The 27,584-nt window shown below is 43.9% G+C and overlaps 1 protein-coding gene and 1 pseudogene across 1 annotated transcript in view; both read left to right on the top strand.

The window, feature by feature from the left end:
• The first annotated feature begins 880 nt into the window (after nucleotides 1–880).
• Nucleotides 881–2,460, top strand: LOC101281939 (neuronal vesicle trafficking-associated protein 1-like; annotated as a pseudogene).
• A 9,149-nt stretch (nucleotides 2,461–11,609) lies between these two features.
• Nucleotides 11,610–27,584, top strand: part of TRPC7 (transient receptor potential cation channel subfamily C member 7) — a gene marked incomplete at its 5' end in the record, with an annotated part of 123,545 nt that continues 107,570 nt past the window's right edge. The window contains one exon of the mRNA XM_049707869.1: nucleotides 11,610–12,494. Within this exon, the coding sequence (XP_049563826.1) occupies nucleotides 11,610–12,494 (885 nt within the window). The remainder of the gene's footprint in view (nucleotides 12,495–27,584) is intronic.

Here is a 27,584-nt window from a genome sequence, read left to right on the forward strand (position 1 = left end):
CCACTGAATAGTTTAGCAGCTTCTCCCAAGAGTGTGACTCAGGCCTAAGCAGGATCAGAGTACAAAGTCTGACCTCCAAGTCTCTGCTTTTTACCAGATTGGGGCCCCAAAAGGAGCTAACACCAGAAGGGTTTGAGCACGTCAGAAGGTAAAATGAGCAGAAAACTAAATAGAGCCCAAATTTTTAAAAATCACAAGACTGAATGACAATACTTTTTTTTTTAATCTCAAAATACTAGGTATATTTTTAAAGTCTTCTTCTGTGATTACTTTTGTTTATCATTTACAAATGACTTCAGTGAAGTACTCAATGCATGGAGACATGACCAATAACAAAAAGACAACTGGGAAGATGGAAAATAGTTCAAAACCAACCCCCAAGTGCTTACTCTTTAGAACAGATACTTTCTTATTGAAATGTATGCCATTTTAATATTATTTGAATAATATGAGTGTGGGTAGACTAGAAAAAGAGGCTAGAAAATGTGGGTAGGGCCAACTGGAGAATAAAAAAGTTTGAGAGCTTCAAGTTTGTAGAGACTTAGGGACCTGGTCCAGACTCTCTATTTCACAGTTAAAGCATCTTGAACTGGGAACCTGCTCAAGGAGTCCAAGTGAGCTAGAGATGGGATATCCAGCTCAAGCTCAAATTACACGACAGCTATTATTATCTCCAGTCTGCCATTTTAAAAGCCTGACAAACTAAAAGGTTCAGTAACTTGTCCAGAGTCACAAGGCTGGCAAAAGGTGGAGCCAGCATTCCAACTCTAGACCTTTCAACTTGAAAGCCTGTCCCTCAGCCCCACTTGTCTCAAGATCTTCGTCTAAGATTGCTGTGAGCGGGAGCGGGCAACACGGAGGCTCAGAGCACGGTCGGAGCCCAGACCTGCCGGAGCCGGGCGTGGGGTGGCAGCCTCGGGTCTCCCGGAGCCATGGTGAAGGTGGGAAACAATTTCACGGAGAAGGGCACCAAGCAGCCGCTGCTGGAGGATGGCTTCGACACCACCCCCCTGATGACGCCCCTTGATGTCAATCAGCTGCAGTTCCCGCCCCTGGATAAGGTGGTCGTGAAAACTAAGACTGAAAATGAACCTGCCTGAAATAAAGGCAAAGCACGTCCTCCCAACATAGCCAAGTTCACTGTCAGCATCACTGAGGGTGTTACCAAGAGGTTCAAGGTGTCTGTGCTGGTCTTCTTTGCCCTGGTCTTTCTCACCTGTGTCATCTTCCTGGTCGTCTACAAGGTGTACAACTATGACCGTACCGTGCCTGTCCCGATGGCTTCACCCTCAAGAACACCCAGTGCATCCCAGGAGGCTTGGAGAGCTACCATGCAGAGCAAGACTCCAATGTCCGGGAGAAATTTTACACCATCATCAACCACCACAACCTGGCCAAGCAGAGCATCACCCACTCGGTGTCGCCGTGGATGTCAGTTCTATCCAAAGAGAAGCTCTCAGAGCAGGAGACTGAGGCTGCTGAGAAATCTGCTTAGCGAGATGGGCAGGTTCCTTACAGTGTCACTGGAAGGTAACAAAGGGACTCTGAGGGAGATTTCATTAGATAGAATTACTGATAATTTAGAGGTTACTCGGGTATGGTGCAACTGCTTCTGTTTGCTAATGCTGCTTTGCAAATACAGCTTGCTGCGGACCACCATGGCATAAAATCAAGGGCGTATCAGCATTGCTTAAAGAGCTCTGACACCACTTGCCATGTTAAAGAATCTTAATTTAGCGACTTTACTGGGATTTATTGGATGCTGTCAAAAAATAAATTTACACTGGATATGCAAGGGATTCGACTTCAGATAAATATGCACTTTGTGGGATTGATTTTTTTTTTTAACTACCTTGCCGTTTGCAAACCTGACTCCATAGCCATATCTAGAGTGATCCCTTGCTTTGCTAAGAGCAAGATGTACTGCACGTTTCTTCCTACCTCCCGCCAATGGCAATAGTGCCAATGGTCAAGACGCACCATAGTGAGCAGCAGAGGGAAGGAAGGAAAAATGCCATCAGGTCACAGTTGTGCCCTCGCCTGCCCCGTGCTCACTACTGAGTGTGCAGGCGCTGCAGCAGGTCGGCTCGGGCCGTGGTCACTGCTGCGGGCAGAAGGCTCCCTCTCAGTACAGAGGGTGCCCACTGGGCAGGGGAGCCATGTTTCCCTCAGTGCATGTGGACTGGGTCAGAGCATGTGAGGTGGGGACTCTGGGAAGAAGGAATCCGGGGCCACAGGTTGCAGAACCCATCTCCCTGTAGCTAGTCCATCTGCTCTGTGATGGGCTGAGTACGAATGAAACCTACTGGCCCTTTTGTTCACATCTATTATGAATAAGTTTGCACCAACAGCCGTATTAGCTACTTAGTTTTAATAAGCTGGGTGAGAAAAGTGAAAGTGTAATCGCTGGTAAGCCAAGGCTACTTTAATTTTTATTTTGTGGGACAGATGTAACTCCTTTGATGTAAGAAACAGGCAGGAAGAGGGGGAAGATGGCGGAAGAGTAAGACGCGGAGATCACCTTCCTCCCCACAGATACATCAGAAATACACCTACACGTGGAACAACTCCTACAGAACACCTACTGAACGCTGGCAGAAGACCTCAGACCTCCCAAAAGGCAAGAAACTCCCCCACGTACCTGGGTAGGGCAAAAGAATAAACAGAGACAAAAGAATAGGGACAGGACCTGCAGCAGTGGGAGGGAGCTGTGAAGGAGGAAAGGTTTCCACACACTTGGAAGCCCCTTCGTGGGTGGAGACTGCGGGTGGCGGAGTGGGGAAGCTTCGGAGCCACAGAGGAGAGTGCAGCAACAGGGGTGCACAGGGCAAGGAGCTGAGGCTCGGGCTTCGGAGGTCGGAGGTCGGATCCCAGGGAGAGGACTGGGGTTGGCGGCGTGAACACAGCCTGAAGGGGTTAGTGTGCCAAGGCTAGCCGGGAGAGAGTCCGGGAAAAGATCTGGACCTGCCGAAGAGGCAAGAGACTTTTTCTTCCTTCTTTGTTTCCTGGTGTGCGAGGAGAGGGGATTAAGAGCGCTGCTTAAAGGAGCTCCAGAGACGGGCGCGAGCCGCGGCTAACAGCGCGGACCCCAGAGACGGGCATGAGACGCCATGGCTGCTGCTGGAGCCACCAAGAAGCCTGTGTGCGAGCACAGGTCACTATCCACAAGTCCCTTGCCGGGAGCCTGTGCAGCCTGCCACTGTCAGGGTCCTGTGATCCAGGGAAAACTTCCCCGGGAGAACGCACGGAGCGCCTCAGGCTGGTGCAACATCACGCTGACCTCTGCCGCCGCAGGCTCCCCACTCAATCCGTGCCCCTCCCTCCCCCGCAGCCTGAGTGAGCCAGAGTCCCCGAAGCAGCTGCTCCTTTAACCCCATCCTGTCTGAGCAAAGAACAGACACCCACAGGCGACCTACACGCACAGGCGGGGCCAAATCCAAAGCTGAACCCCCGGAGCTGTGTGAACAAAGAAGAGAAAGGGAAATCTTTCCCAGCAGCCCCAGGAGCAGCGGATTAAATCTCCACAGTCAACTTGATGCACCCTGCATCTGCGTAATACCTGAATAGACAACGAATCATCCCGAATTGAGGAGGTGGACTTTGGGAACAATGATATATTATTTTTTCCCCTTTTCCTCTATTTGTGAGTGTGTATGTGTCTGCTTCTGTGTGAGATTTTGTCTCTATAGCTTTGCTTTCACCATTTGTCCTAGGGTTCTGTCCGTCCAGTTTTTTTTTCTTCTTGTTTGTTTTTTTTACTTAAAAAATTTTTTTTTCTTAATAATTATTGTGTATTTTTTATTTTAATAACTATATTTTATTTTATCTTACGTTATTTTATCCTCTTTCTTTCTTTCTACTTTTTCTCCCTTTTATTCTGAGCCGTGTGGATGAGAGGCACTTGGTGCTGCAGCCAGGAGTCAGTGCTGTGCCTCTGAGGTGGGATAGCCAACTTCAGGACACTGGTCCACAAGAGACCTCCCAACTCCATGTAACTTCAAACGGCGAAACTCTCCCAGAGATCTCCATCTCAACACCAACACCCAGCTTCACTCAACGACCAGCAAGCTACAGTGCTGGACACCCTATACCAAACAACTAGCAAGACAGGAACACAACCCCACCCATTAGAAGAGAGGCTGCCTAAAATCATAATAAGGCCACAGACACCCCAAAACACACCACCAGACGTGGACCTGCCCACCAGAAAGACAAGATCCAGCCTCATCCACCAGAACACAGGCACTAGTCCCCTCCACCAGGAAGCCTACACAACCCACTGAACCAACTTTAGCCACTGGGGACAGACACCAAAAAATATGGGAACTATGAACCGGCAGCCTGCAAAAAGCAGACCCCAAACACAGTAAGATAAGCAAAATGAGAAGACAGAAAAACACACAGAAGATGAAGGAGCAAGATAAAAACCCACCAGACCTAACAAATGAAGAGGAAATAGGGAGTCTACCTGAAAAAGTATTCAGAATAATGATAGTAAAGATGATCCAAAATCTTGGAAATAGCATAGAGAAAATTCAAGAAACATTTAACAAGGACCTAGAAGAACTAAAGAGGAAACAAGCAACGATGAACAACACAATAAAGGAAATTAAAAATACTCTAAAAGGGATCAGTAGCAGAATACCTGAGGCAGAAGAACTGATAAGTGACCTGGAAGATAAAATAGTGGAAATAACTACTGCAGAGTAGAATAAAGAAAAAAGAATGAAAAGAACTGAGGACAGTCTCAGAGACCTCTGGGACAACATTAAACGCACCAACATTCGAATTATAGGGGTCCCAGAAGAAGAAGAGAAAAAGAAAGGGACTGAGAAAATATTTGAAGAGATTATAGTTGAAAACTTCCCTAATATGGGAACGGAAATAGTTAATCAAGTCCAGGAAGCACAGAGAGTCCCATACAGGATAAATCCAAGGAGAAACACGCCAAGACACATATTAATCAAGCTGTCAAAAATTAAATACAAAAAAAACATATTAAAAGCAGCAAGGGAAAAACAACAAATAACACACAAGGGAATCCCCATAAGGTTAACAGCTGATCTTTCAGCAGAACTCTGCAAGCCAGAAGGGAGTGGCAGGACATATTTAAAGTGATGAAGGAGAAAAACCTACAACCAAGATTACTCTACCCAGCAAGGAACTCATTCAGATTTGATGGAGAAATTAACACCTTTACAGACAAGCAAAAGCTGAGAGAGTTCAGCACCACCAAACCAGCTTTACAACAAATGCTAAAGGAACTTCTCTAGGCAAGAAACACAAGAGAAGGAGAAGACCTACAATAACAAACCCAAAACAATTAAGACAATGGGAATAGGAACATACATATCGATAATTACCTTAAATATAAATGGATTAAATGCTCCCACCAAAAGACACAGACTGACTGAATGGATACAAAAACAAGACCCATATACATGCTGTCTACAAGAGACCCACTTCAGACCTAGGGACACATACACACTGAAAGTGAAGGGATGGAAAAAGATATTTCATGCAAATGGAAATCAAAAGGAAAGTGGAGCAGCAATTCCCATATCAGAGAAAATAGACTTTAAAATAAAGACTATTAGAAGAGACAAAGAAGGACACTACATAATGATCAAGGGATTGATCCAAGAAGAAGATATAACAATTATAAATATTCATGCACCCAACATAGGAGCACCTCAATACATAAGGCAAATGCTAACAGCCATAAAAGGGGAAATCGACAGTAACACATTCATAGTAGGGGACTTTAACACCCCACTTTCACCAATGGACAGATCATCCAAAATGAAAATAAATAAGGAAACACAAGCTTTAAATGATACATTAAACAAGATGGACTTAATTGATATTTATAGGACATCCATCCAAAAACAACAGAATACACATTTTTCTCAAGTGCTCATGGAACATTCGCCAGGATAGATCATATCTTGGGTCACAAATCAAGCCTTGGTAAATTTAAGAAAATTGAAATTGCATCAAGTATCTTTTCTGACCACAACTCTATGAGACTAGATATCAATTACAGGAAACAATCTGTAAAAAATACAAACACACGGAGACGGCTTCCCTGGTGGCGCAGTGGTTGAGAGTCTGCCTGCCGATGCAGGAGACATGGGTTCGTGCCCTGGTCCGGGAAGATCCCACATGCCGCGGAGCGGCTGGGCCCGTGAGCCATGGCCTCTGAGCCTGCGCGTCTGGAGCCTGTGCTCCGCAACAAGAGAGAACACAGCAGTGAGAGGCCCGCGTAACACACACACAAAAAAAAGATCAGATCAGAAATAAATGAAAAAGAAATGAAGGAAACAATAGCAAAGATCAATAAAAGTAAAAGCTGGTTCTTTGACAAGATAAACAAAGTTGATAAACCATTAGCCAGACTCATCAAGAAAAAAAGGAGAAGACTCAAATCAAAAGAATTAGAAATGAAAAAGGAGAAGTAACAACTGACACTGCAGAAATACAGAACATCATGAGAGATTACTACAAGCATCTCTATGCCAATAAAATGGACAACCTGGAAGAAATGGATAAATTCTTAGAAATGCACAACCTGCCAAGACTGAATCAGGAAGAAATAGAAAATATGAACAGACCAATCACAAGCACTGAAATTGAAACTGTGATTAAAAATTTTCCAACAAACAAAAGCCCAGAACCAGATGGCTTCACAGGCGAATTCTATCAAACATTTAGAGAAGAGCTAACACCTATCCTTCTCAAACTCTTCCAAAATATAGCAGAGGGAGGAACACTCCCAAACTCATTCTACGAGGCCACCATCGCCCTGATACCAAAACCAGACAAGGATGTCACAAAGAAAGAAAACTACTGGCCAATATCAATGATGAACATAGATGCAAAAATCCTCAACAAAATACTAGCAAACAGAATCCAACAGCACATTAAAAAGGATCACACACCATGATCAAGTGGGGTTTATTCCAGGAATGCAAGGTTCTTCAGTATACACAAATCAATCCACATGATACACCATATTAACAAATTGAAGGAGAAAAACCATATGATCATCTCAATAGATGCAGGGAAAGCTTTTGACAAAATTCAACACCCATTTATGATAAAAACCCTCCAGAAAGTAGGCATAGAGGGAAATTTCCTCAAGATAATAATGGCCATATATGACAAACCCACAGCCAACATCGTCCTCTATGGTGAAAAACTGAAACCATTTCCACTACGATCAGGAACAACAGAAGGTTGCCCACTCTCAGCACTCTTATTCAACATAGTTTTGGAAGTTTTAGCCACAGCAATCAGAGAAGAAAAAGAAATAAAAGGAATGCAAATCGGAAAAGAAGAAGTAAAGCTGTCACTGTTTGCAGCTGACATAATACTGTACATACAGAATCCCAAAGATGCTACCAGAAAACTACTAGAGCTAATCAATGAATTGGGTAAAGTAGCAGGATACAAAATTAATGTATAGAAATCTCTTGCATTCCTATACACTAATTTGAAAAATCTGAAAGTGAAATTAAGAAAACACTCCCATTTACCATTGCAACAAAAAGAATAAAATATCTAGGAATAAACCTACCTAAGGAGACAAAAGACCTGCATGCAGAAAATTATAAGACACTGATGAAAGAAATTAAAGATGATACAAATAGATGGAGAGATATACCATGTTCTTGGACTGGAAAAATCAACATTGTGAAAATGACTCTACTACCCAAAGCAATCTACAGATTCAATGCAATCCCTATCAAACTACCAATGGCATTTTTCACAGAACTAGAACAAAAAATTTCACAATTTGTATGCAAACACAAAATACCCGAATAGCCAAAGCAATCTTGAGAACAAAAAATGGAGCTGGAGGTATCAGGCTCCCTGACTTCAGACTATACTACAAAGCTACAGTAATCAAGACAGTATGGTACTGGCACAAAAACAGAAATATAGATCAATGGAAGAGGACAGAATGCCCAGTGATAAACCCACGCACATATGGTCACCTTATCTTTGATAAAGGAGGCAAGAATATACAGTGGAGAAAAGACAGCCTCTTCAATAAGTGGTCCTGGGAAAACTGGACAGGTACATGTAAAAGTATAAGATTAGAACACTCCCTAACACCATACACAAAAATAAGCTCAAAATGGATTAAAGATCTAAATGTAAGGCCAGAAACTATCAATCTCTTAGAGGAAAACATAGGCAGAACACTCTTTGACATAAATCACAGCAAGATCCTTTTTGACCCACCTCCTAGAGAAATGGAAATAAAAACAAAAATAAACAAATGGGACCTAATGGAACTTAAAAACTTTTGCACAGCAAAGGAAACCATAAACAAGACGAAAAGACAACCCTCAGAATGGGAGCAAATATTTGCAAATGATGCAACTGACAAAGGATTAATCTCCAAAATTTACAAGCAGCTCATGCAGCTCAATAACAAACCCATTCCAAAAATGGGCAGAAGACCAAAATAGACATTTCTCCAAAGAAGATATACACATTGTCAACTAATACATGAAAGAATGCTCAACATCATTAATCATTAGAGAAATGCAAATCAAAACTGCAATGAGATATCATCCCACACCTGTCAGAATGGCCATCACCAAAAAATCTAGAAACAGGGCTTCCCTGGTGGCGCAGTGGTTGAGAGTCCACCTGCCGATGCAGGCGACATGTGTTCGTGCCCCGGTCTGGGACAATCCCACATGCGGCGGAGTGGCTAGGCCCGTGAGCCATGGCCTCTGAGCCTGCGTGTCCAGAGCCTGTGCTCTGCAATGGGAGAGGCCACCACAGTGAGAGGCCCATGTACTGCAAAAAAAAAAAAAAAAAAAAAAAAATTCTAGAAACAGTAAATGCTGGAGAGGGTTGGAGAAAAGGGAACACTCTTGCACTGCTGGTGGGAATATAAACTGATACAGCCACTACGGAAAACAGTATGGAGGTTCCTTAAAAAACTACAAATAGAACTACCATACGACCCAGCAATCCCACTACTGGGCATATACACTGAGAAAACTATAATTCAGAAAGAGTCATGTACCAAAATGTTCATTGCAGCTCTATTTATAATAGCCAGGAGATGGAAGCAACCTAAGTGTCCATCAACAGATGAATGGATAAAGAAGATGTGGCACATACATACAATGGAATATTACTCAGCCATAAAAAGAAACGAAATTGAGCTATTTGTAATGAGGTAGATAGACCTAGAGTCTGTCATACAGAGTGAAGTAAGTCAGAAAGAAAAAGACAATTACCGTATGCTAACACATATATATGGAATTTAAGAAAAAAAAATGTCATGAAGAACCTAGGGGTAAGACAGGAATAAAGACGCAGACCTACTGGAGAACGGACTTGAGGATATGGGGAGGGGGAAGGGTGAGCTGTGACAGGGCGAGAGAGAGTCATGGACATATACACACTAACAAACGTAGTAAGGTAGATAGCTAGTGGGAAGCAGCCACATGGCACAGGGATATTGGCTCGGTGCTTTGTGACAGCCTGGAGGGGTGGGATAGGGAGGGTGGGAGGGAGGGAGACGCAAGAGGGAAGAGATATGGGAACATATGTATATGTATAACTGATTCACTTTGTTATAAAGCAGAAACTAACACACCATTGTAAAGCAATTATACCCCAATAAAGATGTTAAAAAAAAAGATACATTGAAGGAAAAAAAAAAAAAAAAAGAAATGAAATTGAGTTATTTGTAGTGAGGTGGATGGACCTAGAGTCTGTCATACAGAGTGAAATCAGAAAGAGAAAAACAAATACCGTACGCTAACACATATATATGGAATCTAAGGGAAAAAAAAAGAAAGGGTCACTAAGAACCTAGGGATAAGACAGGAATAAAGACACAGACCTACTAGTGAATGGACTTGAGGATATGGGGAGGGGGAAGGGTAAGCTGGGACAAAGTGAGAGAGTGCCATGGACATATATACACTACCAAACGTAAAACAGATAGCTAGTGGGAAGCAGCCGCATGGCACAGGGAGATCAGCTTGGTGCTTTGTGACCACCTAGAGGGATGGGATAGGGAGGGTGGGAGGGAGGGAGACGCAAGAGGGAAGAGATATGGGAACATATGTATATGTATAACTGATTCACTTTGTTATAAAGCAGAAAGTAACACACCATTGTAAAGCAATTATACTCCAATAAAGATGTTAAAAAGAAACAGGCAGGAAAGGCTAGGAGGAGGGCTGGCGTCGCACCTTGCAAGTCCAATTATGACATTTTCATTCACAATCTTTTTAAGATAATTATGTTTCAACCTGAATCTTGACAGTAAAGTATATGTTTACGAAATTGCCAGTTAGATAAACTAAGTGTGTAAGATGATTAAACAGAAAAAAGACATTCACGGACATTTTTTTCCACGTTATTTAAATGTGTTGTTTCTGGTGGACATGTCAAAAGTTTCACTGTTTTTTTACATCAAAAATAAATGACAAATAGTGCAAGATCTGTTGCGAACAAGCATGGTGGTCATGGCCAACTCCATTACTGTTTCCTGAAATGTGCTTCCAAAACATACAGTATATATGTGGAATCTAGAAAAATGGTACAGATGAACCGGTTTGCAGGGCAGAAATAGAGACACAGATGTAGAGAACAAACGTATGGACACCAAGGGGGGAAGTGGGGCGTTACGGGGGGGGGATGGTGGTGGTAGGATGAACTGGGAGATTGGGATTGACATATACACCAATATGTATAAAACTGATAACTAATAAGAACCTGCTGTATAAAAAAATTAAATTAAATTAAATTTTAAAAAAAAGAAAGAAATGAACCCAGCATATAAATTAACCTGTTTTTCTATCCACATAAAAATCTAGGTTTGATCCTAAGAAACTGCAGCTGAACTTCCTCAGGAAGGCTGCTTCAGCGGCCATCAGTAAGCAGCAATGAGTCTAGGCCTGCTCCGTGCAATACTTGCCCTTTAGTAGGTGCTCAGTCTGCATGGGGACGAGCACAAAAGCACAGTCCCGCTATGGTATAGCACTGAAACAGAGGGGTGTGGCCATGCCTGCATGTTGCTGCAGTTTTGTCATAGTGTGGGAGCTCAGTGGGGTAATACACCTGAAGCAAAGGCAGCAGTATCCATGGTGGCCATTTCTGTGGCAAACCCCTGAAGAACTAGGCACATCAACAGGCAGGAAGGGACAATAAAATTAACGTGGACTGAGTACTTTCTACATGCACGTTACCTCATTTAATCCTCCTACCGACTCTATGGCCCACAAAAGTTATCCACATTGTACAGGTAAAAGCACAGAAAAGCATTGTACTAAAGCACAGAGAAGTGAAGTGACATTCTCAACTTTGCACAAATGGAAATAAAACATACAGCCCTCGGCCTGTTTCCGCCACATCATGACCTCACACTCTCCACGTCCACCATTAGCTTGGCCTAAACCCACATTTCAGCTTTTCGGACACTCCTCCACCCAAGGCGGATAGACTGCTGTGTAACTTAACCAATATTCTTCCATTAGTATAAGAATAGTTTGGGTTATGAAATTTGTCTTAATCTCAGTGATAGGACAATAATTTCTAGCAAGATTTCGTAACTTCTCAAAATATTCCAATCACGATATTCTTTTTCATCTCAACAATTTTTGTTTGCTCTGCCCCTGGGGAACCTGCAGGATCCTGAGAGAGTAACTAGCATCTTTGCCTTATCACCCCACAGGTTGGGAAGCAGCACCTTCAGAAACATGCAGCGCCGGCACACGACACTGAGGGAAAAGGGCCGCCGTCAGGCCATCCGCGGTCCCGCCTACATGTTCAACGAGAAGGGCACTAGCCTGACGCCCGAAGAGGAGCGCTTTCTGGACTCGGCTGAGTATGGCAACATCCCGGTGGTCAGGAAAATGCTGGAGGAGTCCAAGACCCTCAACTTCAACTGCGTGGACTACATGGGGCAGAACGCGCTGCAGCTGGCAGTGGGCAACGAGCACCTGGAGGTCACGGAGCTGCTGCTCAAGAAGGAGAACCTGGCGCGGGTGGGGGACGCGCTGCTGCTGGCCATCAGCAAGGGCTACGTGCGCATCGTGGAGGCCATCCTCAGCCACCCGGCCTTCGCGCAGGGCCAGCGCCTGACGCTCAGCCCGCTGGAGCAGGAGCTGCGGGACGACGATTTCTACGCCTACGACGAGGACGGCACGCGCTTCTCCCACGACATCACGCCCATCATCCTGGCGGCCCACTGCCAGGAGTATGAGATCGTGCATATCCTCCTTCTAAAGGGCGCGCGCATCGAGCGGCCCCACGACTACTTCTGCAAGTGCAATGAGTGCACCGAGAAGCAGCGGAAGGACTCCTTCAGCCACTCGCGCTCCCGCATGAATGCCTACAAGGGACTGGCAAGTGCTGCCTACTTGTCCCTGTCCAGCGAAGACCCTGTCCTCACCGCGCTGGAGCTAAGCAATGAGCTAGCCAGACTAGCCAACATTGAGACTGAATTCAAGGTAACTCTCCCACTTACCACCCTGCAGGCAGATTGCCCTGTGGGCTCTTCCAGGTGTGTCCAGGAGCCAAATGGGTTGTCTTCTGGTTTAACACTGGGTCTTGCCTATTCAGGCTCACAGGGAGGAAGGGAACTTCCTCAAGGTGTGGCAGATGTAGGCCTGAAGGAAAAGCAGCCCATTAGGTGAAATATTTGAAACCACATAAATGTGGCAAAGAGGTGACGTAAATGCAAATCCATACAGTAAAAGACATGCAGCACACAGGCAAGATTATACTGTGGTTCTAGTGTAAATGTCTCAGCTCTGCCCCAGGCAGCTCAGCAATGTCTAGGATACTTCTGGTTGTTTCCTAGTCCAGGTCTTGGACTTCTTGATTGTCTCACCTGTACAGTTTTCACATTTGTTTTGTTCATAGCTCTAACCCATCCTAGACTACTGTGTTGATCCTAGATTCAATAGCAATAGCTTGCAGTTATGTCAAAGGGCTGAGGAGGAGGTACACCAAAATAAAAATAAAACTCTCTCTGTAGAGTTGGGCTTGTCATCCCAGTAGATGGGCCCAAGGCGACACCCCCTGAGAATACTTGGAACTGCCAGGTTAGTCCAGGAGATGGAGACCCACCTCCAAAGTCCATTATTCAATAGTGGTCCTGTGCTTTTACTGTCAACTGTCACTCCCCCTGAAAGAGAAAACTGGGACCTAATTCTTTTGACAGTTTAATAATAAATTAAAATCAAATATTTAGTGGGCACTTACTGTGTACCAAGCACTAAGTTCCTTACCTATATGATGTTTAATCCCCTCAACAACCATTGGTATGGGTACCATTATTGTGCCCATTTTATATGAAGGCACAGAGGTGGAGAGGTATCATGTAGCCAATAAGTAGTAAAACCATTGTTTTAATCTAGGCACTCAGACCCCAGAGCCAGCTCTTAGCCATTCTGGGAAGTTGTGAGCCAGAGGCCTTGTTCATACATTGGGCTTCTCAGAGTTTCACTTGTCTCTATCTGAAAGATACCTTCCACTGCAGACGGTGTGGCTGAAAGAGTAGAAAATACAACTGGGCTCATAATTTCTCATCCTGCCATTCAGTCAGAGCCTATGATGCCATGAAGCATGCAAAAAGGTTTCACATGTTGGGCTGACACAAGATGTCACCGGCAGGAAAGGAGTTCATTGTCCAAATAAGATGTCAGGGCAAGAGTTGCCCCTGCATGGGACACAATTAGGTGGCGAAGGATTGGTACCAACTCACAGCAAAGGAGGCCTCATGGACCATCCTGTTCAGGAAGATCTCAAAGGAGGAAACAGAATTGGGCTAGGCTTTAATGAGCAGAAGGAACTGAATCAGTGGGAAGAGAGATGTAGGCATTCAGAGGAGGCAAGTGAAGGTGAGGTCCAGAATGGCCCACAGCAGGCAGCGGACTGATGAGATACTCCATGTGACTACAATAAAGACTTCCTGTAGGGGCACCAGAAGGAAAGCTGAAGAGATGAGTGGGCAGACCTCAGAGGGCCCTGCATGTCAAGCTGAGCAGTTTGGATATTATCCTCTTAGAAATGGAAAGCCCCTGAAAGTTTGTGATTAGGAGACTAAAATGAAAGCTAGGGTTTTGGAAATTTACTTGACTGGTAGGTAACATGAATTAGAGGATTTGGAGTGTGAGACACTGAGACTGAAGAGGGGGACAATTTAGTTGTGCATGCATGAGGCCACTGAAGCCTCTCTGTAGGAATGGGATCACCCAGAGCCAGGCACTGAAGAACCAGGCTTACAGGAAGCTGCAGGGCACTGCAAATGATGAAGAGATGAAAAATCCTGTAATTAAACTAATTTCACTCCATCTGTCCCCTTACCTTGGATCCATCTACTGAACTGGAGCCACTTCCATAAACCCTGTAACATTCATAGCCTTATCTAGAAAAATTGGTGGATGTAGATGTAGAGATTAACCAAAGAAGCTCCCAAGGAATGTGGCTATTGCCTCTCATTTCCTTGTTTCTGTACAATAAACTCCACCTACCAGCAATAAGTCCAGTGATGTCCCAAGGAAGCTTAGTGGAATTTTGCTTGTTCCCTAGGCTTCAGACTGAATATGCACAAGCATATAAAAGAAATGGCTAAGCCAATTAACTTAGATATTTCTGCCCAAGAAAAAAACAATTCAAGCAAAAAAATGTTTTTTGGATCAGATTATCTGGATAATTGCCCAATTCTCTATTTATCTGGAATCTGGGAGCATGCCAGCCTTACTAAATAAAATGATGCTAGACTAACATTTGGAAGTACATCTGAGCCATTTGTTTTCTTTACTAAAACCCAAAGTCTGGCATATTTTAGTATATATAATAATCTAAAACTGGAAGTTTGTTGAAAGCATCTACTATGATATTTTGATTTAAAAAGTAAATTATGGGGCTTCCCTGGTGGCACAGTGGTTGAGAGTTCACCTGCCGATGCAGGGGACACGGGTTCGTGCCCCGGTCTGGGAAGATCCCACATGCTGCGGAGTGGCTGGGCCCATGAGCCATGGCCGCTGAGCCTGCGCGTGCAGAGCCTGTGCTCCGCAACGGGAGAGGCCACAACAGTGAGAGGCCTGCATACCGCAAAAAAAAAAAAGTAAATTATGAAAATTATGTACAATTAAGAACATGACTAACATAATGACAAATCTTTTCTACAGTGCAATGAATAAGAGTTAGCATAAATACATTTGCTGGCTATTAACATCCCCCTAGTTACCTTTGTTTGAAATAATGTCTTTCAGATTGTCGACAAATGGTGCATTATAAATTAACATAAGCCTTCCTTTAGAACTTTATTATTTATTAAACTGTCCTTACATGTGCATTCCTGACATTATAAATCTTCCCAGAGAAAAGAGCAGCTTATTAGCAAGAGGGAAGTCGAACTGCGATAAAAGAATAAAGAGCAAGTGATGTGTTCTAAAATGGACTCTCCAGGAGTCTGTTCTGCTTTAGAGGGACTACACATTGATGAGTGCAGCCATGTGTTATGGAGATGACCCAATGCCATCAACTGCATAAAAAAGCTATCAGGTTCTCACTGGAGATGTCATAAGTCGTCCTCCAGATCCTCTAAAACACTCATTCTGGGAGTGACTCTTCCTGACTAGAAAATATCATGCAGGAAAACCTGGATTCAGTTGCCCAAGCTATCGGGTTTTTTTGTTTGTGTGTTTTTTAAAGATGATGTTGGGGGTAGGAGTTTATTAATTTATTTCTTTATCTTTGCTGTGTTGGGTCTTCGTTTCTGTGCGAGGGCTTTCTCTAGTTGCGGTGAGCGGGGGCCACTCCTCATCGCGGTGCGCGGGCCTCTCACTGTCGCGGCCTCTCTTGTTGTGGAGCACGGGCTCCAAACGTGCAGGCTCAGTACTTGTGGCTCACGGGCCTAGTTGCTCCGCGGCATGTGGGATCCTCCCAGACCAGGGCTCGAACCCGTGTCCCCTGCATTAGCAGATTCTCAACCACTGCGCCACCAGGGAAGCCCCAAGCTATTGTTTTTAGAGTCTTTTTAATTTACCACCAGAAGAAAGTTTAGTCATTAGCAATAAGTAGAGCCAATGTCAAGGTCTCCAGTAAATTCTGGCTGGAGTCAGGTGCCTGCTAGCAAGCCATTATTTGTAGTGTGGAAATTATGCACATATTTTCTTACGTCTCTCTAATCTTCTTGGGTCTACAAAGATACTAAAACTTGATGTGGCAGTGAGGCCTCCCTAATGCCATGAATGGTGCCCAGTAATCTAGTAAGCACGCCATAAATCCTTGAATAAAGGAAATCCTGGAAGGATAATCATATCACTGATGAAGCAAGTGATTACTTTTATCTATGATTTAAACTCTTCCAACAACTATGGATTTAACAGAGGTATGTGATGGACCTGGTGAAATGAGGAAGCTCTAAAGATTACATGGTGGTTGAAAACTAACACACGTTAAATAACTGAAGACCAATCATGTGCTGCACCGTCTGGTGTCAATGACCACTCAACTCCTGGAGGGCGGAGAGTGTTTTCCTGGTCTTGCCCACACAGAACAGATCATGTGTCATCTTGGAGCACTGCCCACAAATGGCATTTTGGTTAACTGATTTATCTACACAGTAGGAGACAAAGAAAGGGAAACTCTATCGGATAGACTTTTCAGAGGTGTTTCATCCTGATGGAACGGGCTTCCTGTGTAGAGGTGCCTGGAGTAGCCTGGAAAAATAAGGAATCTGCCTATCTCAGTTGAGTTACAGCTCTGCCACCATGAACACAATAAGGTCTTTACATTTCTCTTGAATTAGCCTGCATGGTTTTCTTCACTGATCATCCTTCTGATAAAATTGCTCAAGGTCCCCTTTATTTTGCTGGTATCTTCTCAGTCAAATTCCTGGGCATCCTGTCTAGGTGTATTGTTTATCTGTGGAGCTGTTATTTCAAAAGGATTACAGATGTGTTTCAAAAGGATTTCTCTTTCTTCCAACTTAGAGTTATGCCAACAGCAATGTCTGGTGGGAGTGGGGAGGGGATGGGGAAGGAAAGTATGACAAAGGAATACTGTAGAGGGAGGTTTAGGGGTTTGGAAGGAAAGAGAAAGCAGGATCAGGATTGCAGGTATTCCTCTTGCTTTCTCACCTTTTGCTTAAATTGAAAAAGTACCCAGTGTTCCCAAGTCAAGAAACTGTGGAAGCCCAACAAACACTTTACCTTAGTTATTTAAGATTTGGTCATTCTGAATAATAAGCTGCAACTAAGAAGGCTTTTCCTGTTGACAACACGTCAGCATGGCGGCTGCAGACTGTGCTTCAGATACAAGCAATTTATTCTTAGAGACCACAGAGGGGAAGAGTAGGGGGGAAAGAAAGCTAAAGCTATAACTTCATCTTGCTTGAAGTGCTGATGATTTTTCTGTTTGTCGATGGGTTGTTAACTACATGCATTACGAAAAATAGATAATGAATTATGTATCAAGGTTTCTGTTGCCATTTTAAGACCCATAAAAAACTCTCTGGGCCTAAAATACCACAAATTAAAAATGCAAATAATGATAAATCGGACCAATTTGCCACCTGCTACGATCTCTAGTGAGATCCCATTGTGAAGGTAAAGATGTTGAGATGACAGTTTGCAATTTGCTTGCAAACTTATCAAAATGGAAAAGGGAAGAGAAGGGGCGAAGGTGAAGGAGTGACTCTGTATTGTGGAACACATCTGAACCCTGGAGTCTGGAGCCATGAAGCTTGAGCAAAGCCCTCTCTGGGCCTCGGGCAGTACTGAAAGCTGAACAAGCCCATTGCCCCCAGCCTCCGGAGGAATCTGTGTTTGCACCTGTTTCTCATATGCTTTGAATATTTTTAGGATTTTTAAATTTTATAGACCAACATCCTGGGAAAATACACTTCCTTGAAGTCTGAAAGCTTGGCTGGTAGTATAAACAAATGCCTGCTTAATATGCAGGAAATGACTTGAAAATTGTTTCCTTTTCCTTTGGGAAAATATTTTTAAGCTGTGAAGGCTACAGGTCTTAAAAGCAAGTTGTTTTTGCTGTTGTTTAAGAGAATCAGGCAGAAACCTCCTCAAAGCACTCGTTTATATACCATCCAAAAGACCCTCAGGGATCTGACTGTGTCACCCAATCCCTCTGCTTGAGCATCTGAGGATGCAGAATGTAAGCAGAGAAGAGATAGATCACAGATGTCAGGTGATGAGCTATAATGGGACAGCCCCCCCACTAAGCACGCACAGGTAAAATGCGGCCAGAGCATGTGCGCTGGTCTCCATACCTGAGAGAAAGATCCAGGGACTGGCTTATCCCAGGAGAAGAGACAGAGGTGATTCTGCCCACGTTAGCTTTGTCTTTTTCTATTTTTCTACCTAAGTGTCTGGAGGAACACTTTCACCAGAGCATTCATTAATGAGTCATCACAGGAAAATGAGCTAATTAATGTGTCCTTTAATGACAGTTTTTCATTGGGTCACAACTAATGCCTTAAATGATTTTTCCTCTTCTACTCTTTATGCCAAGAGTATTAGCCTCTAAAATACAGGGAGACAGTGTAAGTTGGGTGACAGGTATTCAGATGGGAAAAAGGAGGCCACTATGCTAGACGAGGACAAGGACAGGGGACAGGCTTTGGGTGAGCACCCAGTGCAGCCATGCTTCATTTTCTCAAGGCTATGGAGTCGAAAGCACAGAGCTTGGCTCCAGAAGCAGAATGACCTGGGTTCCAGTTCAGAGTCTTCTCCTAGCAACCATACAGTCTTGGGCATCTGTTGGAAGTTTGTTTTCTTATTTGAAAAATGGAGATGGGGGAGGGAACAAGTGTTAGGAAAGAACTGCAACGTGTGGGAAATGGAATGTTTGTTTTCCCCACCCAAACACTTGCCCTTACCCCTAATCTCTGTAAATGACATCTCGATTCACCCCATTGTTATGAGCTTTCAATGCCTCATCCTATTCAACCTCCAGAATGTCCTGGCACATATTAGGTACTCAGTAAATATTAGTTCAGTAAAAAATGAGTCAGTGAGTGAATTAATGAATAATGACCTCCGAGGGTGTTGGTGAGGATTAAATGAGATGAAGAATATAAAACTCTTTGAAGAGGACCTGACCCATAGTAAGTACATAATTTTCCCCAGAGATCGCAGTGGGGATCCCTTTTTGTTCCCCAAAGCCCACTGGATTTTCAGCACCACAACTTTTCTTCCCAATAAACACAACTTAAATTTCAACACCTCCTCTGTTCAGAGGGTCTTCCTGATTTCTGCTAATCCCTCCCCAATCCCAAAGATATTTCCAGAATAAGAAAAAGTACAGGCTGTACGTATGAGCTCCATGATTAACAATAGGTCAAGGGAGTATTCTCCAATTGGAAAAATGCAGACCACTGAAACTGAAGAAGGCTGGCGTGCTGCTAAAATATTGCTGTGAAAAGAAGCAACATGGGCAGGAAAGACAGAGGCTGCAAAGAGGGGGAGGGAGAAAATGGGCAAGCTGAGCTCCTGCCAAGTACAGACGGAGATTATTTTTTGAAAAATATCTCTGTGTTAAAGATTCATCACTACACACAAAAAAACTGAGAAAAAATCATTTCCTATACAAGTGCAACTATCAGTCTGAAATATCAGAGATATGGAGAAAATGGAGGCAGTTCTTAGAGGATATCAGGCAATGAGTAGTAGCACAAATTATATCAAAAGGAAATGATGAAAATGTAGAGTTTTTCCCTGAAAAAAAGTTACAGTTCTATATATAAATTAATCATAATATACCAACAACAGGGAGGCATGTGTTTTACTAGCAGCAAATTCACATGTAGATTAAATGTGGAAAATATATGTCAGGAGGGTGGATGGAAATATGGTCTGTAGACCTGTAGAATATCAGAACTGGATGGACCCTAGTTACAGAGCTATCTGAAAATTCAGCATTCATGCAAAAAATACTTAATTAAGCCTCTAGTATGAGCCAGGCTCTGGGCTGGGTGCTGGGATGAAATGATGAAAAGATAAGTTTCTGCCCTCAGGACCTTACAGTCTAGTGGGGGAGACAGGCGTTCTTCATATAATCACACAAATAGCTTTACAAATCATGCTGAGTGCTAAGCAGTAGAAGAGCAATTTTAAACGCACTGACTTACTGGGACAGCTGACTCTGTGTGAGTGTGTGCATGTGTTGAACGATTTCTCAGAGATGACAACATTGAAATGAAAATGGAGGGTATGAGACAGCTAGACAGCAGGGAATGAGAAAGATGGTTCCAGGCACAGCAACTGCACGTGAAAAAGCCTAGTGAAGAGAGGGAAAAGAGAGGCCTGTGTAGAGAACTGTGACTAGCTCCCTATCATAGGGAGTAAACAGAAGAGGTGACAGGTGACAGAGGTGCTAAAGAACCACTCAGCCGTGGCCTTACCCCTTGGCAGCCTCGGTAAGAAGTTGGAATTCACTGTAGGGTGAATGGGGAGCTATCTGAAGGTTTCAGCAGGTGAGTGAGTGACTCAGCTTGGGAAGATCCACTCTGCCTAGGGTACTAAGTGGCTGGGAGGGGACAAGACTGGCAGGAGTTGGACAACTGCTGTAGGAAGGGGCAGTCCTCCCAGGAAGGGGGCGGGGGGAGTGGCAGAAGGACCAGCACATCTCAACCAGCAGGTGACTCACTGCAGTTGGAGTGACAGCACAGTCAGAGAAGGAGACGGCTCCTGGCTGTTTCCAGGACAGCTGTCTTATCTAGGAGTTCCCAGGAACTTCTTCTGTCCCTAGGGCCTCTCAGTGCTCTCCAGAGAGACACAGGGAAGGGAGGGAGCACAGAGCCAGTTCTTTATTTCTTCTCCAAGGTGGAAGCCCAGTGGAGTAGCAGGAGGGCAGGACAGTGATGAGGATTCTGATTTTCTACCTTGAACTTTGGAGGTACAGAAGGGTGTGCCCCAGGCTTGGCCAAACTATTCACGGCATAGCACCGCCAGCACAAAGGTATCGGAAAGTGGGTTCAGAAGTGATAACCCCAGTATAAAAAGTTTTCCACTAGATTTCAATCTTTCCACTGCGCTTTTGCAGATTCTCAAGACATCTTTCTCCCTGTGCTTGCTGCACGGCCCAAGTAAAGTTTACATTAAAGTAGAGGAAAATATCTAATCTCATCTCTGATTTGTGTTCAACTGGAGCTCATTTTATCACAAATAAAGGCACAAAGGAGACCGCTCCCTCGTCTTCCTCCAAGACTCTGGATGTTGAGAATACCAGACCAGGAGGATACTGCAGGCAGATGAGGCTCTTCTGGGTACCCAGAATCCTCCTTGGTGAAATCCCAGTTGAGTCTAGGTGGATATATTTATTTCCTAGGGCTGCTGAAACAAAGTACCACAAATGTGGTGACTTAAAACAAGAGAAATTTATTTTCTCATAGTGCTGGAGGCCAGAAGTCCAAAATCAAGGTGTTACCAGGGCCATGCTGGCTCTGAAGGCTCCAGGGTAGGATACGTGCTTCCTTGGCAATCCTTTGCCTATAGATACGTCACTCCAATCTCTGCCTTTGTTGCCACATAGTGATCTCCCTGTGTGTTTGTCTCTTGCCGTCTTCTTGTAAGGACATTCTTAAAAGGACCAGTCATTTTGGATTAAGGGCTCACTCTATCCCAGTAGGACTTTGTTTTAACTAATTATGCCTGCAAAACCTATTTCCAAATAAGGTACCATTCTGGAGTTCTAGGAAGGATGTGAATTCGGCGGGGACACTACTCAACCCTATACAATAGGTAGCAGCAGGTTGAGAAACTGAGGAAGGCTGACACCAGGAATCTAGGCAGACCCACAGAGCAGGGCAGGATAAAAGTGCAAAGGTCAGTTATTCTGGGAACCAAAAACAGTCCTAAAACTAGGAGGTCGTTCTGGAAGAAAGGACAGAGACTACTGATGCGTTCTACTGACCAAGGCACAAGCTGAGACAGGCTAATTCTGTAAAAGACTGTGTGTGTGTGTGTGTGTGTGTGTGTACGTGTGTGTCTCCGTGTGTGTGCACGTGTGTGTCTGTGTACGTGTGCACGTACGTGTGTGCATCTTTACGTGTGCATGTACGTGTGTGCTTGTACGTGTGCACGTGTGTGAGTGTGTACATGTGTGTATGTGTCTCCGTGTGTGTACGTGTGTGTGTGCGTCTGTGTACGTGTGCGTGTACATGTGTGTGTATGTGTGTGCGCGCTTGTGCGTGTGTGTAGGTTGTGTGTACGTGTGTGTGTGTGTGCGTGTGTGTGTCTAGGAGAGGCAGGGTGGCTAAGAAGTGGGAGGTAGCTGACAGAAGCAATAGGGGAGACAGTAATGGGCCACGACCCCTATCCAGTAGGAGAAAAACATTTTCAAGTGTTGGGTTTGGGGATAATGAAAATAAAACACACGGATTAGAAAACTTTTAGAGAATATAGAAAAGTAGAGGGAACAAAAACGTCAGCATTGGGCTTCCCTGGTGGCGCAGTGGTTGAGAGTCCGCCTGCCGATGCAGGGGACACAGGTTCATGCCCCGGTCCGGGAAGATCCCATATGCTGCGGAGCGGCTGGGCCCATGAGCCATGGCCGCTGAGCCTGCGCGTCCGGAGCCTGTGCTCCGCAACGGGAGAGGCCGCAGCAGCGAGATGCCCGCGTTTGCTCCTAGTGCTCCCTCTACCCCCAGGTACAAAAATTGAATTAATACGACAACTACTTGATGGATCATTACTATCATATTTTTGTTTCCCTTCATACTTTACCCCCTATTCTCCCTCAGCCCCAAGAAAAGCACCCACTTCAATGTATTTAATGTATTTACACCGAATATTGTGGCATTCCCCCATGTGATATCAACACATTACAAATAACAGTTCCTAGAAAATTTTAGTGTCATGTGTCCTGAGGAAAACTTTTCCACTACCATCTTAGGTTGCCATGGTTGGGGGCCTGTGAATTGACTAACAAAAGACAGATTAACGGGAGAAAAGACCGAGTTTATTCACACGCACACAGAAGTGCATAAAAGAAGTGGCTCCCTAAACAGCTAAAGACAGGGGTTTATATACCAACCTAGCAGGGTAAGGAAGAGGAGAAAAGGGTTTAAGGAAAAACAGGATGTTTAGGAAACACATGGGCTTTTAGGGATACAAAGGGAAGGCTTGAGAGTTCGTGAAGTTTGTTCTCATCCAGGTGGTCAGTCTCCTTTCTGGCTGTAAACCACGCCCCCAGCCCCTCCACAGAGGGGATTTATGGCAACTGTATTTTTGGGAGGCTCTCCTCAAGTTAGCAAAAGAAGTTTAGTTACTGTTTGTTCAGATGTTTTTAACTTAAAATAATCTTCATGTCATTTTGATGATTTTGAGAGTGCCTACACGTACTCATGAAAACTAAACCTCTGAGCCCCATCACAGAACTCCTGTGGACCAGTATGAGGTGAAGCTGGGCCCCAGGGACTAAGGAAGGGCCATGTGAAGAAGGGTTTCTGAGTCGTGCCCAGGGAGAGACAGATTTGCCTGTGTAGGGGAGGAATTTTCCCTCCACCTTTCTGAGTGCAGAGCTGAGACCCCTGTGATAAAGACTAACAAAAGAAAAACAAACAGAAGTACAGAGAAGCACATATACCTTGTGTATACATGAGAAATACCCAGGGAAAAATGAGTAACTCTCTGAAGCGGCTTAGAACTCAGGATTAAATACCATCTAATAGGGAAAGGTATGGAGGATGGGGGCAGGGGTGCAGGCCTTTTAGGGGAGAGTAAATGAATTTTAGGAAACACGAATGGGCGCATAGAAGAATAGATGGGAGGTATGATAGTTTGTGACAAAGTCTGTCTGGGTATAGTACCTCCTCTCCTGTGACAAGAGCCCATCTTCCCTGGTTCAAGAAGCTCCCAGGGAAGGGATTTATGGCCATCAAGTTCCTTCTGGAGGATCTGTCTTGAGGCAGAAAAGGGGCATTCAGAGAAAGCCTCTCTCTGCATTTGCTGTTTTTTCAAGTGTATCATGCAAACAGATGAGAGAACTCAGAGATGAGTAACTCAAAGGGGTAGTTAGAACTTGGGCTTATATAACATCGTAACAAAAGGATAAATTTTTAGACACATGACAAGAAAACAGAAAAGAACTCTGAGCTTCTAGGGGCATCAAATTGTGGGAAGGTAAATATATGGGGAAACTAATGGTAGATGAGAGCTAGTTTTAACAAGGTTGTTGCGTAGATACCTCTGGTGCTGTCTCTGGGCTGGTAAGGGTCTAGTCTCTGGTGATTAACATCTGCTTTCCTTGTTAGAGAGCGGAGGAGGGACACCCTTTACAAATTTATGTTCTGCTTTTAGCCAAGTAGGAGAGGGCAGAGAGCTTTTCTTGTATCTGCTTCTTCTTAATTGCCTTTAGCTGAGAAGAATCCTTATGACAAAGCAGCCCATTTTAGGGTGGCAGATTCTGCTACCCTTCAAGCCCATGAATTGTAAGAAGCTGGAAAATACCATAGCAGCTCTTGGATTCCAGGTAGAGTTCCATTTAGTACCAATTAGGAAAACGGAGAGAACTGCATTTGATTGCAAAGGGAAAAAAGTTTCCATTGTTCAGAAATCTCGCTAGGCATTGATGAACTAGTGTCTCTCTCTCTCTCTTTCTTTCTCATTTATAAACTATGTGATCAGTACCTACCGTAAGTGTTATACACTCAAACACAGTGTAGGGATAATAAACACTCTTTTAATATCCTGGCACAGGCTTCCTTTCAAAACGTGTATTACCTTAGCACTAGGAGGCCATGGACTTTTCCATCAGCTCTCAGTAAGACAGATCAGGTGGTATGGTACCGTCTGCACTCTTGCCGACCCCAGGAGCCTGGAGGAGTTGGAGTACAGGCTCTGGTCACCGCAGATGCAGAATGGTATAAGGCCCAGGAAAAATAAGGAAACTAATCTTGTGTACCTAGTCCTAAAATTACAGTGATGTAAGAATGACTGAGGCTAAAATTTTCTAAATACTATCAATTCTCAAACAGAAAAGCACTCCCCAAATGCTTGGTAGCATGATTATCTTTCATATTATGATGTTCTTTCCATCTCCCATACCTACAGTGTGAAATTAATAATAATGACCTGTTTTTCTGGGCTACAGAGCAGGTTTACTAATTACTGATGGATAAGTGCTTTGAACATTAAGAAGGGCCATGCTGAGATGCTAAGCTTCTCTCTCTCTTCCTCTCTTCACCCACACACACACATCCTGGAAATACAATACACTTCCATTTACAGTAATACAGGTGCTTGGACCTGGGGCATCAGAATTCATGTTTGCATTTTGGGGAAGGATAGCACGCCTTTTACTGATACATGTTGAAGACCAGGGCTTTGCCTGTTGAGTTAATAGCTCTCTCCAGCTTCTCCTACATATACTTTGAAAGCAGTAGCTCAAGAATCTTTCTGATGACAAGTTCTCTTTTCTGGTGATTATTAATTTTGCTTAAAGTTTATTCACCAAAGAATTCACCTAATACCTTCCCGCAGCACATCAGAAACTTGATTTTTTATGTGCTTAAACCTGATATTTTTAATGTAAGCATGGAGATGAGAGCCAGGAAATGTGGAAAATATGTTTTAATTTGGCTTAAAAAAACTAGGAGCAAGAGTTTATTTCCCCAAATGGTATTCCCTCTAAGATTACAAAAGTAGAAAGCAGATTTTAAACACAGGGTTGGATCTTTTCTTTACCTAAAGCAAATATGTGAGGCATGTGCTCACGGTAGTCAGATTTCAGAGACTACTTGAGGGAACCAAATAGCTTGGAGCCTTGTGGTCATACTCTGCCCAGGGCACAGCGTATGTCACACAGGTGATTTGCCACCATAAAAGACGATCCTCGGGGGCAATGCTAGCATGGGGGGCGCTGAGTGAGGAGACCCGGGGCTCCACCAGGAACTGACTTGTGACCTTGGCTCAGTCACTTTACTTCTCTGCAGCTCATCTTCCTCATGCATAAGACCAGGTACTTTTACTAACAATCCCTTGTTGAGTCCCCACTTCTCTAGGCCTTTCTGCTTCTCATTTCTACAGGGCATTTTCATAAACAACATCTAAGTTGAGACTTAAGAAGAGATGATTATTCCCATTTTACAGTTGAGGAAACGGACTGAGAATGGTTAAATGGTTTTCAGCAAATGGTGGTCTTCTTTCTGTGTGCCAGATACTGTACTAGGTACTAGGTCTACAAGTGTGGAAGAGACCTGAAACTCTGTCCTCAAAGCAATGGGAGAGACTGGAGTGTTGAGGGATAAACAGAACATAGTAGAGTAGGAGCAATATGCTATGAGAACACGAAGAAGAGCGCAGCAAACTGCCTGGTGATGTGAGATAAAGATTCCTGGAAAAGATGATATTCTGAAGTGGTTCTTGAAGGATGAGTTTGGCAAATGGAGAAGGGAAAGAAAGACATAAAGGCAGACAAATACCATGTGCAGAGGCGTGAACGGCCCAGTGTTCTTGGTGGACAGGTGCAGCTGGATGGGTTTAAGGGAAGGGGGCTAATCTTAGGGAAGTATATTGAAATATGGTAATAAAGATGCATGGATTTTATCCTGTAGCTTTTTAACCAAGGGGATAGTGGTTTGGCATCAGGGTAGAAGGAACTGTTGTCGGTAAACAGTCCAATCAGGAGGCTAATTCAAAAGCCTAGAGACCAAATTCTAAGGACTTGAATTAAGACCACGACTGTGAGTGTGGGCAGTAGGGCTCAGACAGTAGAGATTGTTTAGATCAGAATCCACAGATCTTGGTAACTAATTGGCAAAGACAAAGATGAACCCAGGACTTCTACCTCAAGAGGCTGAGTGGATGGGGACTCTATTTCCTGAAGCAGAAAGCAGAACATCGGGTCTGGATGTTTGGAAGACCCATGTGTTCAGCTTGGGGCATGCGGAGTTTGAAGTGTGTGCGGGACTTACCAGTGTAGACGACCACTTGGCAGTTGGATATTGAAATCTGCTCCTTAGAATACAGGTTGGGGTTGGAGGTAAAAACCTGGGACTCATCAGCACATAGGTAACAATGGAAGCTGTAGAGAGAAATGAAAGCATATCAAAGCCTTGGTCTCTCTCTTTTTATATTTTTACAAAACAGCTTTAAGTCCTACTTCCAAGTGTTATTAAGTCATTCTTTGGAGAAATCAGTCAAAAAACTAGAATCTTATTTTCCTGATTAGATTTGAACTTATTTAAATGCAATCACTTACTCATCTTTTACCCGTGTCTTCCGGGACTTTTAGAAAGTCAGTGCAGTTTGCTATGCACAAGATAATGAGCCTTGAACAGGCAAGTCTGGCTCCAAGACCATCTCTGAGAGCCAAGAATAGACCCCCATTCGCACCTCCTAGATCTGTTCCCTGGTAGCCACACACCAGCACTTACTTGTGCCTCAGCTTCCCATAAATAAAATTCTTGAATCAGAGTATATGTATGGTCATTTTATGCAACATTTATCAAGTCCTATAATGTGGCATGCCCTGGGCTGAGATATACAAATGAATGAAGTTAATTAGTCAAGTATGAACATGTCATACCTGTCAAAGAGAGCACTTTGACAGGTCTACTGGACCCC

Source organism: Orcinus orca, chromosome 3 (genome assembly GCF_937001465.1).
Source record: "Orcinus orca chromosome 3, mOrcOrc1.1, whole genome shotgun sequence".
Classification (NCBI taxonomy): domain Eukaryota; kingdom Metazoa; phylum Chordata; class Mammalia; order Artiodactyla; family Delphinidae; genus Orcinus; species Orcinus orca.